Source organism: Podarcis cretensis (assembly GCF_951804945.1).
Source record: "Podarcis cretensis genome assembly, chromosome: 8".
Classification (NCBI taxonomy): Eukaryota; Metazoa; Chordata; class Lepidosauria; order Squamata; family Lacertidae; genus Podarcis; species Podarcis cretensis.
Genome location: NC_137177.1, coordinates 75,628,626 through 75,645,237, shown reverse-complemented (window position 1 = coordinate 75,645,237; position 16,612 = coordinate 75,628,626). Strand labels below are relative to the sequence as shown.

General features: G+C 43.4%; 1 protein-coding gene and 1 long non-coding RNA gene across 4 annotated transcripts in view; one reads left to right on the top strand and one right to left on the bottom strand.

Annotated features, from left to right (window-relative positions):
- Positions 1–2,174: 2,174 nt before the first annotated feature.
- The window catches only part of PLEKHN1 (pleckstrin homology domain containing N1), a 63,664-nt gene continuing 49,226 nt past the window's right edge, over positions 2,175–16,612 (top strand). Inside the window, exons 1-2 of one of the 2 annotated variants that reach the window (XM_079986943.1) lie at positions 2,175–2,567; positions 9,165–9,264. In XM_079986943.1, coding sequence (XP_079843069.1) covers positions 2,488–2,567; positions 9,165–9,264 — 180 coding nt within the window. In that variant the 5' untranslated portion in view covers positions 2,175–2,487. The remainder of the gene's footprint in view (positions 2,568–9,164; positions 9,265–16,612) is intronic. The other variant, XM_079986942.1, reaches the window with a different exon arrangement.
- The window catches only part of LOC307222260, a 36,025-nt gene continuing 28,175 nt past the window's right edge, over positions 8,763–16,612 (bottom strand). Inside the window, exons 1-3 of one of the 2 annotated variants that reach the window (XR_013841690.1) lie at positions 14,452–15,161; positions 14,100–14,224; positions 8,763–8,837 (exon numbers count right to left, since the gene is read on the bottom strand). This is a non-coding gene — a long non-coding RNA (uncharacterized lncRNA). Of the gene's footprint in view, positions 8,838–14,099; positions 14,225–14,451; positions 15,162–16,612 lie in introns of those variants that run through there. The other variant, XR_013841689.1, reaches the window with a different exon arrangement.

Below are 16,612 nucleotides of genomic sequence, written 5' to 3'. Positions count from 1 at the left end.
TCCTGGAGAAGCCTAGAAGTCATTGATGACTACGTACACCCTCCGCTGGCGATGGCAGTATGCCTCCGAATACCAGCTGCTAGGAGTCACAGGTAGGGAGACTGGCTGTTGCACTCGGGTCCTGCTGTCCAGCTTCCCATATTCTTTCTTCTTTGTCCAGCTTCCCATTCTTCTTTCTTCTTACTCCTCGTAGCCGAGTAGGATTGCCTTCCATGAACACAGTCTTAACAGCGAGTCCGTAAGTGAATGTGGAGGCCTATTCTGGATCCACACATCGTTCCACAAGTGGAGGCATAGGTTTCCGGGCAGGAGTTGATCACGGTGACAGTTTCCCAAACAAGCCTTCCTCTTAGCTTGTTTCTCCCTTTCATCCTGAATTTATGCTTCTTCAAAGTCTGTTGGAGTGCTCGCAGGCCAGTGTTTCCCAGTTACCAGTGCTTATACTACATTTAAGTAAATGTAAAAGTAAATAAAACAGACAAATCCCCCAACAATTTGTTTCAAAACTACCCAAATTCTTGTACTGTGGATGAGGGAAGGGTGGGGACCTTATCTCAAATCCATGTTATTTATTTGTTTGTTTATTTATAATTTTAAAAAATTAGGTATACTGCTATATCATTAAAAAAAGCCACAAAGCGGTTTGCAGCAATAAAACCATGCAGAATATGCATTAAGAACTTTAAAGCAATTTTAAAACAAAAAAGGGAAAAACAAACATCAGTACTCTTAATTGCCTGCATAGGCCTGGTGGAATAGAAAGACTTTCAGCAGGTGTTTAAAAGCTGGCATAGAAGGCACCTGCTGAATCTCTACTGGCAGAATATTGCACAAGACAGTTTCTCATTGTTGTCAAATTAGCCTGACCAACTCGGGAATGACCAGCGACACTCATGCAGGTGACCTTAGTGATTGAGCTGGAATATAAGGGTTCAGGCGACTCCTGAGGTACCCTGGATCTACCGGTAAGTTGTTCAGGGCTTTGTCAGTTAATACAAGGACCATGAACCTGGCTTGGTAGAAGAAGCAGCCAGTGCAGCTGTTTTACCAATGGTGTCACATGTTCTCAACCAGAACATCAGCAATCTGTCTGCTGCATTCTCTACAGCAGGCTTCCTCAACCTCAGCCCTCCAGATATTTTGAGACTACAATTCCCATCATCCCAGACCAATGGTCCTGCTAGCTAGGGATCATGGGAGTTGTAGGCCAAAAACATCTGGAGGGCCGAGGTTGAGGAAGCCTGCTCTACAGTATACCTAATTTATCTACCCAGCCATGAAGCCGGTCGCAATTTCGCACAGCTTGACCTACCTCGCAGGGGTGTTGTTGTGAGGATGAAATGGGGAGAAGTGTCTATGCCACCTTGAGCTCCTTGAAGGAAAGATGAGAGATAAATGTAATAAATAAACTTGCAGGAAAACTCTGCAACTCAATTAACTTTTACTCAGAGTAGACCAATTAATGGACGGGACTAACTGAAATCTATTCATTTCATGAGGTCTTCCTACTCTGAATAAAAGTTCACTGCAATCCTAAATAAAGAAAAGCAGACTTGTGCTTCCAGTTTTATTAAAGTCAGACCAAAAAAAAAATAAAAAAATGAACCAGAAATTTAAAAAATTTTGGCGGAACATTTCAGCAGGCTTAGCTGTCTACAGGAGAAAACTAGTAATGGTGCTTCCCCTCACACACCTCTAGCGATGATTAAAATTTGTATGCCACTTTTCATCTGCGGATCTTAGGGCGCATCACAAGATAAAATTACAATTTTAAAAACACAAAAGACATAAGAAATAAGAACAAACACAAACCAATAATCCTAGGCTAGCCAAACATCAGGAAAATTTCTGACATGTCCTGGTTTTCGCGTGTTGGGGGAATTTTCGGCAAAATGTCAGGGAAAATCTTGATGTATAGCAATGCAATGGAAAAAGCAGTGGAAACAGCTAAAGAAGCTTAAAATTACTATTTTGGGGTTAGGTTTTCCCAAGAAAAGCTCAACAATTTTGGTGGTTTCCTTAAAAAAAAACTTTGCGGGTGTCAGGAATTTTACTTTTTGAAATATGGCAATCCTACAATAATCCCCTCTCTCACAACACATGGCAAGAGTTTCTCCCAATTGCCTCTTTAAAAGTTCCTTCATTAGTTTCACCTGCAAAGACGCAGCAGCAGCAGCAGCAGCAATCAACAAAGAATTCCTTTCTGGACTCCCCACTTCATGCTGTGTGTGTGATCAGATCCACTAGGAGGGGAAGTGAACCCAGCAACAAAGCAGCCCTTGGCCAAATGGCTGAGAGTTCCCAGCTCACACCCATAAGAGTCACCGCTGCAGACGGAAGTGTCTGCATGACACACTCAGAGAGCACACACCTCCTCGCTGGCTTCACACGCTCCGACGCCTGGGCTCCCTGAGCCTGCCTGCCTTTTTGCTCCTCTCTCCCCCCTCCTCGCAACTATTTCTTGGATTATACAAGTCGCTCTCAAACATGGGGAACATGGCTTGCGTCCCCCAGGCACCTGGCAGGTTCCGATACTCCTTCTCCAGGAAACCCTCGCTTCGGAAAGAGTGAGTACGCCGCAATCTCTCCTTTTAAGTTTTCTGTGCTGCTGCTGTTTGCGTGTTTTGTTCTTTTAAAAAGAAAGCCTCATTGGGAATAAAATTCCCTTGCTGGGTCTCGCTTTCTCCAAGAAAAGTCAGGCAATGTGTGCATGTCCGTTTCCTTGAGATTTATCATGACAAGTGTTACAGTACCTCCACACTTCTCATATCGCACGCAAAGAATTTGGTGGAGTTCTTGGAATAAAGGACGGTGTCTGGTGTGTGTTTGTGTGTCTGGAGAGACAACAGGTCCTTTATTTTAAATGGGTGTGTGTGTTTTTTTGTTTCCTTTGGAGTGGCACCCCTGACGGCTTCAGTTTAATTGAATTGTTTTAAAAATTATATCCCACTTGAGAATTAAAAGGTTCGAGTTAGATTGCAAAACGTTAATGTGCTGGGCAGTCCTATGCAGAATAACTCATAATAACACACAGCATAAATTTAAAGCAAACCCTCCTCCCAGTAATTTACCTTTCACAGAACTACATTTTCCAGCACTGTTAAACTACAGTTCCCAGGATTCTTCAGGGAGGACAATCAGCTTTAAATACATGGTGTGGACGCAAAGTTTGCTCTCTAGTAAGTGTGTTTTTGTCTAGTTAAAATAACAATAGCCATTTAACAGAAGTTTAAGATACAGTCTCTAGGAAGACGAATGTTTCAAATGAACTTTTAATTCAAAGTCTCACTGGATAAAACTTTCCCTTGCTTATAGGCAGTGTTAGAAAGGCAGCCCTTTCCTCAATCCCTTCCTATAATCCCTTAGGAATTATAATCCTAAATATTTACTGTTATTTTGGGGGCGTATTTCTATGTTCGAAACATGGTGAGCCCCCAAACTGGCAAATGGCGTGTAATCAAGGGAAGTAATGATAAGAGTTTTGAACAAGATGTGTGTGTGTGTGTGTGTGTCTGTGTGTATATATATATATATATATATATATATATATATATATATATATATTTCTTCATTACATAATTGAAATCAGTTTCAGAACTCCAGTGAAATAGCAACTTACGGTACTTCACCATAGTTTCCCTACATGGATAGCACTGAATGTAAATTGTGGCACACAACTGATTTCACTGTGTGTTGTGTACAGTGTACCCAGTGAAATTAGAGCCTTGTGGCATATTTAATGGCTTGCAAATTTATAGTAGTGTGAGCTGTTGTGGACTACAGCCCACATCATCAAGTGAAGTGGGCATGAATTCTGAGAACATAAAGGTAAAGGTAAAGGTACCCCTGCCCATACGGGCCAGTCTTGACAGACTCTGGGGTTGTGCGCCCATCTCACTTAAGAGGCCAGGAGCCAGCGCTGTCCGGAGACACTTCCGGGTCACGTGGCCAGTGTGACATCGCTGCTCTGGCGAGCCAGAGTCGCACACGGAAACGCCGTTTACCTTCCCGCTGGTAAGCGGTCCCTATTTATCTACTTGCACCCGGAGGTGCTTTCGAATTGCTAGGTTGGCAAGCGCTGGGACCGAGCAGCGGGAGCGCACCCCGCCGCAGGGATTCGAACCGCCAACCTTTCGATCGGCAAGTCCTAGGCGCTGAGGCTTTAACCCACAGCGCCACCTGCGTCTGTTGTGGACTACAGCCCACATCATCAAGTGAAGTGGGCATGAATTCTGAGAACATATGCCCCAATAAATCTGTGAGTCTTAAAGGTGCCCAAGTCTTTGTGTCTGCTGTGGCTACCCCTCTAGAAGTTGTCCCAGCAAAATGGACAACATGCACATAATGCGATCATTGCTGATAAGCCCTGTGTGCTATTTCCTACACAGAACCACCCTCTGTGTAGGAATGTCATGCTATTTGAAGTGTGGGCTTTACGTGGATTAGTCTATCTGAACACCAGAACCTCCTGTTGTAAGCTATATGCTCCTGTTCTACCTTCGATACTGATCAAGTCTGAAAACTTCGTGGCAGCATAAGGGCTTCACAACAGCACTTTAAAAAGGGAGATTTCATAATGCGTTCACAAAACTAGCTGAGATTTGCAATGGAAAGGACAACACAAAAGGGATGTAGTTGAGCCCCCTGCCATTCTCATGGTTTTCCCACCTCACAGTTCCCACCAGACAAAATCTAGCCTTACATAGAACCTGCACAGTAAAACTAAGTGACTGTTTGTATATGTGGAGGAGGAATGGAAAACTAGGCCAAATTCCTTGGTGCCAACATGGTTGGAAAAACAATCCAGGGATGATGTGCCTTTTTCAGATTTTTAAGTGCCCAAATGGCCAGGCGCCTGAGCTTTCTTTCTTTAGGTGTCTATTGGGTGTAAACTTACAGGCAGGAACCCTGAAACTGATGCTGGTAATTGTGTAAAGGGCTGTGGCTCCGTGGTGGAGCATCTATTTTGTGCTAGTTTCAATCCCCAACATCTCCAGGTAGGGCAGGGAATATCCCTTCTGAAACCCTGGAGAGCCACTGACGGTCAGTGCAGACGATACTGAGCTAGATGGATCAAGGGTCTTAGTATAAGGCAACTTCCTATATACAAAATCCAGACTTTAAACGTGTTACTGATTGCATGAAAAATCAGAGGATTTGTGGGCAAATGCAAAATCACGTTGCATGTTGAAAATGTTGTGTGTTCAGGCAGTGTCCCCAACGCTCATCAAGCCATTTGGGTGGAAAATGCCAATATGATTGCACATTGTATCCACCTGCAAGGCACTTGACGTTGTTAGGTTTTGGTGGTGCCGAGATGAGTGGTTGTGAATTAGTGGAGCAACACACTTCCCTCTTCCCTCTCCAGAAGGGAATTAAAGCATCATCAACAAAAGAGTTCATAGACTTCTGTAGAATTCATAGAACTCTTTTGTTGATGTGGCTTTAATTCCCTTCTGGAGAGGGAAGAGGGAAGTGCATGATGGGATATCACAGGAAGTAAGAGCTTTGCCCTGCCCTAGTTAGCACTTCATGGCCATCCCTGGCAAGAGGTGCGACATTGCAAACCACAAGTTCTGACACATCAAAGAAAACTAACACATATTGCAAAATGCAACAAATGGAACATATGGTAAGGTGGTTTTGTATTTGTAACCATATTTTGGGGTATCAGTGTCTGCCCTTAAGATCAATAGGCCTCTTTTCCAATCACTTGAATTTCTTTTTCTTTCTAAAATTTCTGTCTGCTTCTTTGCTTTACCAAGAGATGTTTGGGGATGGGGGCTTTGCAAAAATTCAAGGGTAGCAACAGATGCTGGGCCTGTCTGTTTTGTTTAGGGTTGCAAGTAACGCTACTCAAGTTAGCTGATCAGTGCTACCAGACGGTATGTGAAAACAAGGGGTTCCCAGTTGAATATTTTTTGGGTGTGTGTGGAGATTTGCAACCTGTGGCACTCAAGTGAAAGTACTGTAGTAATACAGAGAGCAAATAGATGGTTTGAATGTTCTTTACAGGACAGAATTCTCTCACAGAATACACTTCAAGTATAGGGAATGGCACAAAATTTGCATGCACACACTGTGGTGTGACTGCAAGAGAGCATTGAATGATGCATTAACAACCTAAGGAACTCACTGCCTCAAGATGCTGCAGTTGACACTAGGTTGAAAAGCTTTAAAATGATATTGACAAATGAACGGAGCAGGATAGGTCAATTGACAGCTATTGCTCACATTAGTGAAATAATATCTGTGTACACAAAGGCTCACACATAGGGTTTGCAGTAGTCTTTGGGGTTTTTTTCAATTAAAAATATATATGTTGGGGGAGTGGCAACTGTCTTTCCACATCACATATTTCACTGGAATTTGTTGCTATGAGAGTGGTGATAGCCACCAACTTGGATGAGGATTAGATAACTTCATGGAGGATAACGCTCTCAGGGCTACTAGCCACAATGGCTATGTTGCCTCTAGTACTAGAGATGGCATATTGCTGGGGAAGAAGGGTGGAAGGTCACAGGGTGGATTACAGCATAAAAATACTAAATTGAAACACAAACACTTGACATCTTTCCGCAGGGCCTGCAAGATGGAGCTGTTCTGCCAGGCCTTTGGTCAAGGTTCAGTCTGACCCCCTCTCCCCTTTCATAAGAACTTGCATGAAAGTGGCCTCCCAGTTTTTCTCACAGGCCCATATAAGTTCAGCACAAACAGTTGGGCCTGGTGAGCATTTAAGGTCCCCAACCCTAATCTGCAGGTTGCCATCTGATTAGATTTTATTCTGATCCTGATCTGATTTGAGGATGTATTTTAATTGATTGTCTGATTTTATGTTAATGTGTTATACATTTGATGTTAGCTGCTCTGAGCCCGGCTTCGGCTGGGGAGGGCGGGATATAAATAAAAATTATTATTATTATTATTATTATTATTATTATTATTATTATTATTATTTATTATACATAACATAATAATAAATAATAATAAGCAAAAAACTAATAACCCCACCTCCTACAAACACGTTTAAAAGGCCATAGATTGGCCTGGTTATAGAGAAACGTTTTTGCCTGGCATCTAAAGATATGTAATGAAGGCGCCAGGTGAGCCTTCCTGGGGAGAGCACTCCACAAGCAGGGAGCCACCACAGAAAAGGCCCATTCCTGTGGCGCTACTCTCTGGACCTCTCGAGGAGGAGGCACACTGAAAAGGGCCTCAGGTGATGATCTCAGGGCCTGAGTTGGTTCATACGGGGGGAGGTAGTCCTTGAGGTTTTGTGGTCCTGAGCCGCTCAAAGCCTTATAAGTCAAAACCAGTATAGTACATTGAATTGGGGGGCCTTCCAGAAGTTGCCGGTCTCCAACTCCCGTCTGCCCCAGCCAGCATGGCCAATGGTTAGGGAAGATGGGAGTTGTAGTCCAACAACATCTGGAGTTCAGCTGTTTCCTCACCCCTGGTTTAAATATGCTGAGTGGCAAGTAATCAGTGTTAAGTGATCAGGAGTCTGTACCCATAAGATGTGTCTGGCTGCATATGTGTGTGTGTGTGTGTGTGTGTGTGTGTGTGTGTGTGTTTAAGAATACAATCTCCTGTTTGCAAATGATGAATGCAACAGCCCCTTACAGAAAAGCATTTGCTTCTACTGTGTGGAGTAGCATGAAGGATGCAAGAACAACAAAACAAAACAAAAAACACCAATCATCATGCAGCAAAAATGTTGTAATTTGCTTTCAAGAGCCGAAACTATGTTGACTGAGAGTGATGGTGGGTGGGGAGAGGGGAATACCTCCATGACATCAGCTGGCACCTGGGCACAAACAATGCCTTTTAATGGGGTCTGAGTCACTGCTGGTGTCACCTTGAAGGGAGAATCAGGGATGGCAGGAATCGTTATTTAAATGGTGCAACAAGACTGTTGGTTTTAGCTAGGGGGAATGCTATGTGGGGCCCTAATCAGGGAGCAAAAATAACTTAGGGTTGTTTCTAAAGCTATGCCTTTACTCAGAGTAGTCCTGCTGAAGTTAGTGAATATGACTAAGGCTGTGAACACATTGGGCAGAATCACGATACTTTCGAAGCACACCCATTTCAAGTACACGACAGTCGCCCCTCAAACCCTGATAACTGTAATTTCCTCCTAACAGAACTACAATTCCCCACATCCATAACAAACTACAGTTCCCAGGATTCCTTTGAGAAAACTATGTGCATTCACCTTTTTGGTGGCTAACACCATATGTACACTACTTCCCAAATCAGTGGTAGCAGCACACTGGAAGTAATTGGAGTGTGGAGGTCAATTAATTTCAATGGGTCTGCTCTGTGTAAGACATGGTTGGATACAACCTTTAGGGCTGCACTGATTTGCTTGTTGGTGTAGTGTGTGGGAGAGAAATCACTTTTACTGATTTAGCTATCGTAGGTAACTTTTACGAACCAGTGCTGTTGTGCTCAGATCCTGCTTTTGGACTTCCCATAGGCATCTGGTTGGCCTCTGTGAGAACAGGATGCTGGACTAGATAGGCCTCTGGCCTGATGCAGCAGATTCTTCTTATTTGTTTTTGGGTATCCATGTGTGGGTGTGGGTGTTTGCACCCTGCAGCAATAGTTGCAACAGTGGCCTTGAGAAAGAGATTCTGAGGCAGAACATGGGGCCTGTTTCAATCCCCATCATCTCCAGGTAAGGCTAGGGGGGGGGAATGTCTGAAAACCCTGGAGAGCTGCTGCCACTTAGTGTAGACGATATTGAGCTTCCATACTACTTATGTTAAAGTTGCATCATATTCAAACTCATGTGTTCTGAGAAAGTGTGCATGCCTCATCTTTCTTTTAGAGAACTGTGAAGAAGAAAAAGGATTACCTTAACACTCTCCTTGGGAAAGACAGAATCCTTTGACCATCCATGATGAGGAATGAGACCGAACGAAGCATTCCTTTGTGGAAGGACAAATGAAACAAAGCTCCCCCCCCCCCCAAAAAAAAAAAAACCCAAGGAGAAATTCACTAAGCCTAAATGTTACTGATGGCCAGCTGTTCATTAGGTCCGGACACTTAAAAGCCTTGTGATAAAAGTTGCTAATTCCACCCTGATGCGTTGCTGATTTGATTTGTTTGCTTGCTTTGATCTCGCCTGACTCTTTTTTTTTTTTTTAATTGCTTTTCAGACAAGAGAGCAAAAAAAAGCTAGCCAGCCTTTTTGGTTTTGAACCAGGACAAGAGAGGGATGTTACTTCAGACAAGATACTCCAATATATTCCTGGCCAGGTAAGTGCTCTGAGATCTATAGTGATCTTAATTTGAATAATGGTGGTGGCATTTCTGCTATCCAATGTTTTGTGTGTCTTCAGGCCCTCTTTTAATCTTGGACATCCTGAGGTGAGATAAGTGACTATTGTATTCCGTTTACAGATGAGAAACCGAGGTTGTGATAGGGCCTTGAGCAAGGCCACTCACTGAGTTTGTGGCTGAGGAGATGCAATTTGTAAGCACAAATCCTCAACCCGCAAATAAAATTGCTTCTGCACGCTGTAACGCAGTCTGGTTTAAACTAGTTAAGCCAGCCTGGTTTAAACAGATTTTCATGCTGTGCCCCAATGAGTTTTTGGAAATGGAAGAAATGGCATGCCTGTTTTAAGGATAGTTAACAGCCTTGTCAAACTACAGTTCCCAGAGGTCTTAAGGAGGAAAGCTACAGCTGACTTTTAGGACATCTAAAAACACCATCATCATCATTACCATACCTTTATTTTAATTATCAGGGTTCTTCTTCTACGGATGACAGTCTTTAGAATTGTTTCACTGTGAAAGTTGCAGCATGATTGCTGGCCAGCCAGTGGGCTTGCTATTGTCATCATGACGCACAAGAGCTTTTAATTACCCATGATTAAAAAATAAAACAAATTAGCCATCCCACAGTCAATATTTCCCTGCCCTGAGCCTTTTTAAACAAGAATTCAGAATGGGGATCAGGGCTGTATATATACCTTAACACATTTAAAGCAAACTCCCCCTCACCCAGACAAAAGAATCCTGGGAACCATAGTTTACCTTCACAAAGTTACAATTCCCAGCACCTTTAACAAACTGCAGTTCCTAGTATTTGAGGGTGTGCTCAAGGGTGTGTGTAAAGGTGTGTGTGCAGCCCAGATCCCTTCTCCATTGAGGAATGTTTGCTTGTTCTCATGCTGTATTTCCCTGGGTGGAGATGGTGACAGAGCCCTGTCACCAACCTGTATATCTGGAGTTATGACTACAAAAAGGTGGGGAGGAAGGGATTGTGCTGCTCTCCCTGTTCTTTTGAGAAAGCAGGAAGCTAGTTGATGGATTAGGCTGATTCATCCTTCCCAGGGTGCAAAAGTTGGTAATTCTGTAACGCACACAGATGGCTCCACATGAGACGTACCTAGGGTCCCTTGTGCCCTTGGCCAAGGAGCTTTATCAGCGGCAGTGCTGCACCCCCACCCCCCAAAGAAATCACTTTACTGCAATGGCAAAGAAGCCAAGGCAGGGTCAGATAGGGCTTCTGGAAATGTTGGATCAAACCCACAAGTAGATTTTACTGCCACCTTTTCCCTCACCCTCGGATTTGTGCTGGGAGCAGTTTTGTTTGTCCTCCCTTAATGTTCTCTTTCCACCTTGACCGTAAACGCTGCACTTGCAAAAATATTACCAATGTCTGTTTTGTTAGGGGAAACATTGAGCTAGGCCTTGTGGGATGCACACAAGAGACAACCACTCCATGCAGTTAGAGCATATTCAAGGGAAGTAATAGTGCCACTGTATTCTGCTCTGGTCAGACCTCACCTGGAGTACTGTGTCCAGTTCTGGGCACCACAGTTCAAGAAGGACACTGGCAAACTGGAACGTGTCCAAAGGAGGGCAACCAAAATGGTCAAAGGCCTGGAAACGATGCCTTATGAAGAACGGCTAAGGGAGCTGGGCATGTTTAGCCTGGAGAAGAGGAGGTTAAGGGGTGATATGATAGCCATGTTCAAATATATAAAAGGATGTCACATAGAGGAGGGAGAAAGGTTGTTTTCTGCTGCTCCAGAGAAGCGGACATGGAGCAATGATTCCAAACTACAAGAAAAAAGATTCCACCTAAACATTAGGAAGAACTTCCTGACAGTAAGAGCTGTTCGACAGTGGAATTTGCTGCCAAGGAGTGTGGTGGAGTCTCCTTCTTTGGAGGTCTTTAAGCAGAGGCTTGACAACCATATGTCAGGAGTGCTCTGATGGTGTTTCCTGCTTGGCAGGGGTTGGACTCGATGGCCCTTGTGGTCTCTTCCAACTATGATTCTATGATTCTATGATTCTATGATTCTAAGTACATGGCTTCGTCCCCACAGAATCATGGGTGATGTATTTTATTAAGGGTGCTGGGAACTGTAGTTCTGTGAGAGACGAACTTCGGTTCCCAGCATTCTTTGGGGGAAATCATGCACTTGAAACATGCAACGTGGATGTTAATCTACTAGGTGAACTACTTTTCGTACACGCACAAGGCAGATGTGTCCAGCCTCCTCTCCTGCCCCACTGAAGTGCTTTTTTCTGTGATACGGTGACGCTGCCATCACAATGAAGTAGCCTTTTGCCTGGAGTCTTTAATTTCCATGTTTTGTAGGCCATAGTCAACGTCTTCAAAGGGGTGAGACCCACCCCAAGCTAAGAGATGGCTTGAGCTGAAAGCCCCATCAATTTGCTGTGTGGGGATACGCTTACATGTTTGGAAAGGAGTAGCATTTATATGCAATAATTAGCATCTATAGTGCTTTAGAGAGAGTTTAAAGAGCTTTACATACTCTAGATTGCTCAGGAATTCCACAACAACATTCTAAATGAGGTGCCTGTACTTTGCCTATAATGCAAATGGAAGTGGGGCTCGAGGTAGACATTTATTTATTGCATTTATATCCCATCTTTCCTCCAAGGAGCTCAAGGTGGTATAGATGGTTCTGCCTCTTTTTCATTTTATCCTCACAGTGACTCTGTGAGGTAAGTTAGGCTGAGAAACAACTACAGACCCAGGGAGTTTCATGGCTGAGTAGGGATTTGAACTGTGGTCTCCCAGCTCCTGATTGAGCACTCCCAACTACTGTACCACGCTGGCTCTCAAAGCGAGTGAGAGACCCTGTTGGCATATTACACCCATGTTCCAAGATCTCCACTGGTTGCCAATTTGTTACTGGGCCAAATTCAAGGTGCTGCTCTTGAAATATTTATGTTTGTTTTTTTTATTTATTAAATTTGTACGCTGCCTTTCATCCATAGATCTCTGAGTGATTTGTGACATTAAAAATACAAGATAAAAGCACAAAATACATAATAAAAAAGGGGGGGAAGAGAGGAAAACCCACAAGTCAATAACCCACCTCCCCTCAACACTTGTTTTACTTGAAGGCTTGCCTTATTCCATGGGTGCCTGCTTAAACAGCCACAAATGCTGTATAATGTTACAGGGTATATAACATTATACAGCATGGGGAAGGGGCACCTAGTCTTTGGTGCTCCTTGCCCATTAACATACCATACTGTGTTTGACACCTGCTAAAAACGTTTAGGCAAACCTGCCCAGATATGTACATTTACTGTTTTGAAATTGGTTGGCTTTATTTATATTTTGACCATGTTAATATGTCTACTTGTTTTGACATTTTGATTTTATCTATATTTTCTTATGGATATTTTATATTGTTTTATGCAAACTGCTTAGAGGGTTTATTATTATTATTAAGCAATATATACATCTTATTAAATAAAAATATGTGTGAATTGAATAGGTAGATTCGTAATTTGGGGAACCAAGTTCGTATCTCCTCTCCTCCACATGCAGCTGCTGGATGACCTTGGGCTAGTCATACCTCTCTGAAGTCTCTCAGCCCCACTCACCTCACAGAGTGTTTGTTGTGGGGGAGGAAGGGAAAGGAGAATGTTAGCCGCTTTGAGACTCCTTCGGGTAGTGATAAAGCGGGATATCAAATCCAAACTCTTCTAGGAACTTTGGTCTTTTAAATACTTTTATGAGATCATTAAGGATTCTGCCTTGCATCCTTTAACCTTAATCTGTGGAGTGTTGCGGCTGGTTGTTGTAGGCCACTTACATGCGCACGCATGCACGCATAAACACACATGTGCACACCGTTAAGAACACAAGATCCTCCTGGATTATGCCAATGGCCCATCTAGTCCAGCATCCTATTCTCACGGTGGCCAGCCAGATGCCTATAGCCCAGAGTACGGTGGTAATTTATTTTGAATAACTTACATGGAGTACCATGATGGGTCAAATGGTGTGTTTACATCAGGCATAGGCAAACTCGGTCCTCCCGATGTTTTGGGACTACAACTCCCATTATCCCTAGCTAACAGGACCAGTGGTCAGGGATGATGGGAGTTGTAGTCCCAAAACATCTGGAGAGCCGAGTTTGCCTATGCCTGGTTTACATTGCCTATAGCTGCAATCTTCTGTGCATTTACCCTGTAAAGGCTCATTCAGGCATCCTTTTTATTCTGTGTTTATGATGATTTGTGCTCACAAGGCTATTGGGGCAGTCCTACACTACCCCACATTAAATACTGCTTCTGTCTGCAAAAGGTTTGGGGGCAAGCATAGTGCTTCATTTCTATTCGTGTAACTTTCTGCTGAAATCCTGTAACTTTTAACTCCACAAATGTTCTGTATGAGTTTTCATCACACTTCTGTTGCACTATAGCCCCTCTAGACAGCAATAACGTTGTAGTGTTGCAGAACAACTGATAAATTGGGATAAATACACCACTGACACATTGCAGAATGCACCCGCAATAAAATATCAGTCTGGAGTTGCCCCAAGGCCCTCGAAAATAGTGGGACTTGCTTCTGGAGAAAAATCGATATGATTGTGCTGTAATGGAGGAGTTAATGTTGGTGCTCATGTCAACTCTCTCATGCCACACATTAGCTACAGCAGTTGTAGTAAACCTGCAACTCCACCAGTAACAAACAATTGCGTATATGAGGGTTATATATACTATCAGTGAGATTGTGAAAGGATGACAGGGTTCTTAATACCAAGTGATATTGTGTGTGCCTGAGGCAGAGAAAAGATAGAGTGAATTACCTTTGGCAAAGGCGGAAATTCGGGCCCATAGCAGTTGGGGACCTTGACCGATGTCAACCACTTCCTGTCTTGCTGCATTTCCCAAGCACAGTGGCGCATGCCCTGGGGCAAAAACAACATTGACTCTGTGAGGAAGGAAGAGAAGTTTAGATAACAAATATTATCTCCACCACACTTTTTTTTAATATGTCTTCAAGGAGACGCTTAATTCAGAGCCCCCACCCCCACCCCTTGTGACGCAATAGCCTGTCCAAAGTTGACATGGTGGCCATCCGTGGTGATTAAAGTATAAGTCACTGGATTCTCCGTTCTAGCTAAGGTCTGAGGGAGTTTAATTTTTAACTAGCCTCACCTATAGCTGAGGCGGAGCAAAGCGAGACATGTTGGTGCGTGTCTTGCTCGATCAACCCCCAGCTAGGAACTGGGCTTCAAAATCCTCTCTCTCTCTTTCTCGTGTGAGGTGCTGAGAGAAACCCAAAATGATCAAAACCTCCGCTTGGAGCAGTGGGGGTGAGGGGGGGGGCATGAATGAGTGTCTGTGAGAAATACAAACAGCCCAGAGGGGTGGAAATACTGCTGAGTGATGATAAAGGGAGTGAAAAAACCCCAAACTCTGGTTTCTTCCTATTTAGGCCACCAGCCAAATGTCTTCTGCCTGAAGGCCCTTGATAATATTCCATTAATGTGTGTGTGTGTGTGTGTGTAGGAGGTTAGTGGTTTGTACATTTTTGGTACGGTGAGCAGGTTCTTCATTCATTGTAACCAATGCTAGTCCTATTCAGAAGTGAAACCACTGAAATGAATTGCAATAGGTCTGCTCTGAGTAGGACTTTAGGCCCCATCTGTGCCATACACATGTGCCCACTCAACCACTTCAGTTGTCTATAGGTGCCACATACGGTAATACCCATTTTGCATTTGTAAGAACTTGATTGTTTAGTGCGGCAGCACATGGTCATAGCCGGGGGGGGGGGGGAGAGAAAGTTGCAGCTCCCCCCAAATCAGTAAAAATCAATAAAAATACATCGCTAACTGAGGTTCTGCCCTCCCCCCAAAATCTTGGCTAAGCCCTACAATTTGGAACTCCCTGCTTATTGAGATCAAACGGGCGTCTCCACTGTACTCTTTTTGGCACCTGCTGCAAACATTCCTGTTTCGATGAGCCCGCCCAAATGCTTAGAAGGTTGAGGTAATTTTAATCTGTTTTAGCGCTTTTAAAAGTATGCCTGTTGCCCCCCCCCATTGATTTTATTGTTTTATTGCTTCGAAAACAGCTTTGAGGGTTTTTAATTTTTTTTATACTCAAGCGGTCCATACATGAAATAAATTTTAAAAAACAGATCTTATACCGCTTTAAGTAATTATGTCTTCCCCAAGAACGATAGTGTGCTGATTTGTGAGGAGACCCCCTGTTTCCCTCACAGAGCTACAATTCCCAGAGTTCCATGGGAAGAGGGATCAATTGTTAAGCCACTCTGGGAACTGTAGTTCTGTGAGGGTGATGGGGGGTTTCCTCACAATTCTCAGTGCCCTGAACAAAACACAGTTCCCAGGCTTCTTGGACGGAAGGGCAATGCCTGTTTAAAGAATTATGGGGCCTTAGTTGTGTACAACCTATTAGTAGATGAATTCTGGAAGATTCAGGACAGGCAAAAGAAAGTGCTTCTTCACACAGCATGTAGTTAAATTATGGAACTATATACCCTGTGATACGGCAGGAGTGGCCAGTTTGTGACCCTCCAGATGGGCAGCATATAATAATAATAAATTTTTTGCTGGAGTATGCCTTCCATTGTCGCTGACCATTGGCCCTGCTGGCTAAGGCTGATGGGAGTTTTGCAGCCCAAGAACAACTGGAGGGCCACACAGGTTCCCCATCCCTGCCTTCACACATTAACGTTAAGAGCTTGAGGTTATTCATCTGTTTCCCACATACCTTTGGTATTGTCTTTCTTTACCCCCTGCTTGGGTTATTCTGATAAGTGATGGGGCAGGAAATGACCTCAGATTTCCACTGATGGTGTTATGATTCACCAGTTAAGACACTACCTAATGTGAAGGTGCCTCTCTCTGTGTGTGAATAATATATTGCTGCGATCAATTTGCATTAGGCAAATTGAGATAAATTATCTCAACTGATATTGGAATTCCCCCCTCTTTCCTTCGTTTATTTACCCATTTGTGATGCAAACTGCTAAAAGTAGTGCTATTATGAGAAGATTTCCAGAGGGTTTCCTGCAATGAAAACAATCAAGAGAGTATTGTGGCACCTTTTAACAAAGGTATTGTGGCATAAGCTTTTGTGGTCTGAGCATCTGACAAAACTGTTTGAATGCACAAAAGTAGGTGTTTTAATATATTTATGAAGTCTCTTTAAGGTGCCATAAGACTCCTTGGTGTTTTTACTGATGTGAGGTTTCAGCTTGACTGGAATTTTGTGAGAATTCCAGAACCATTTTTTAATTTCATTTTTAAGAACACTTCACATCTCTCACTTTTGTATTTTTTGTATA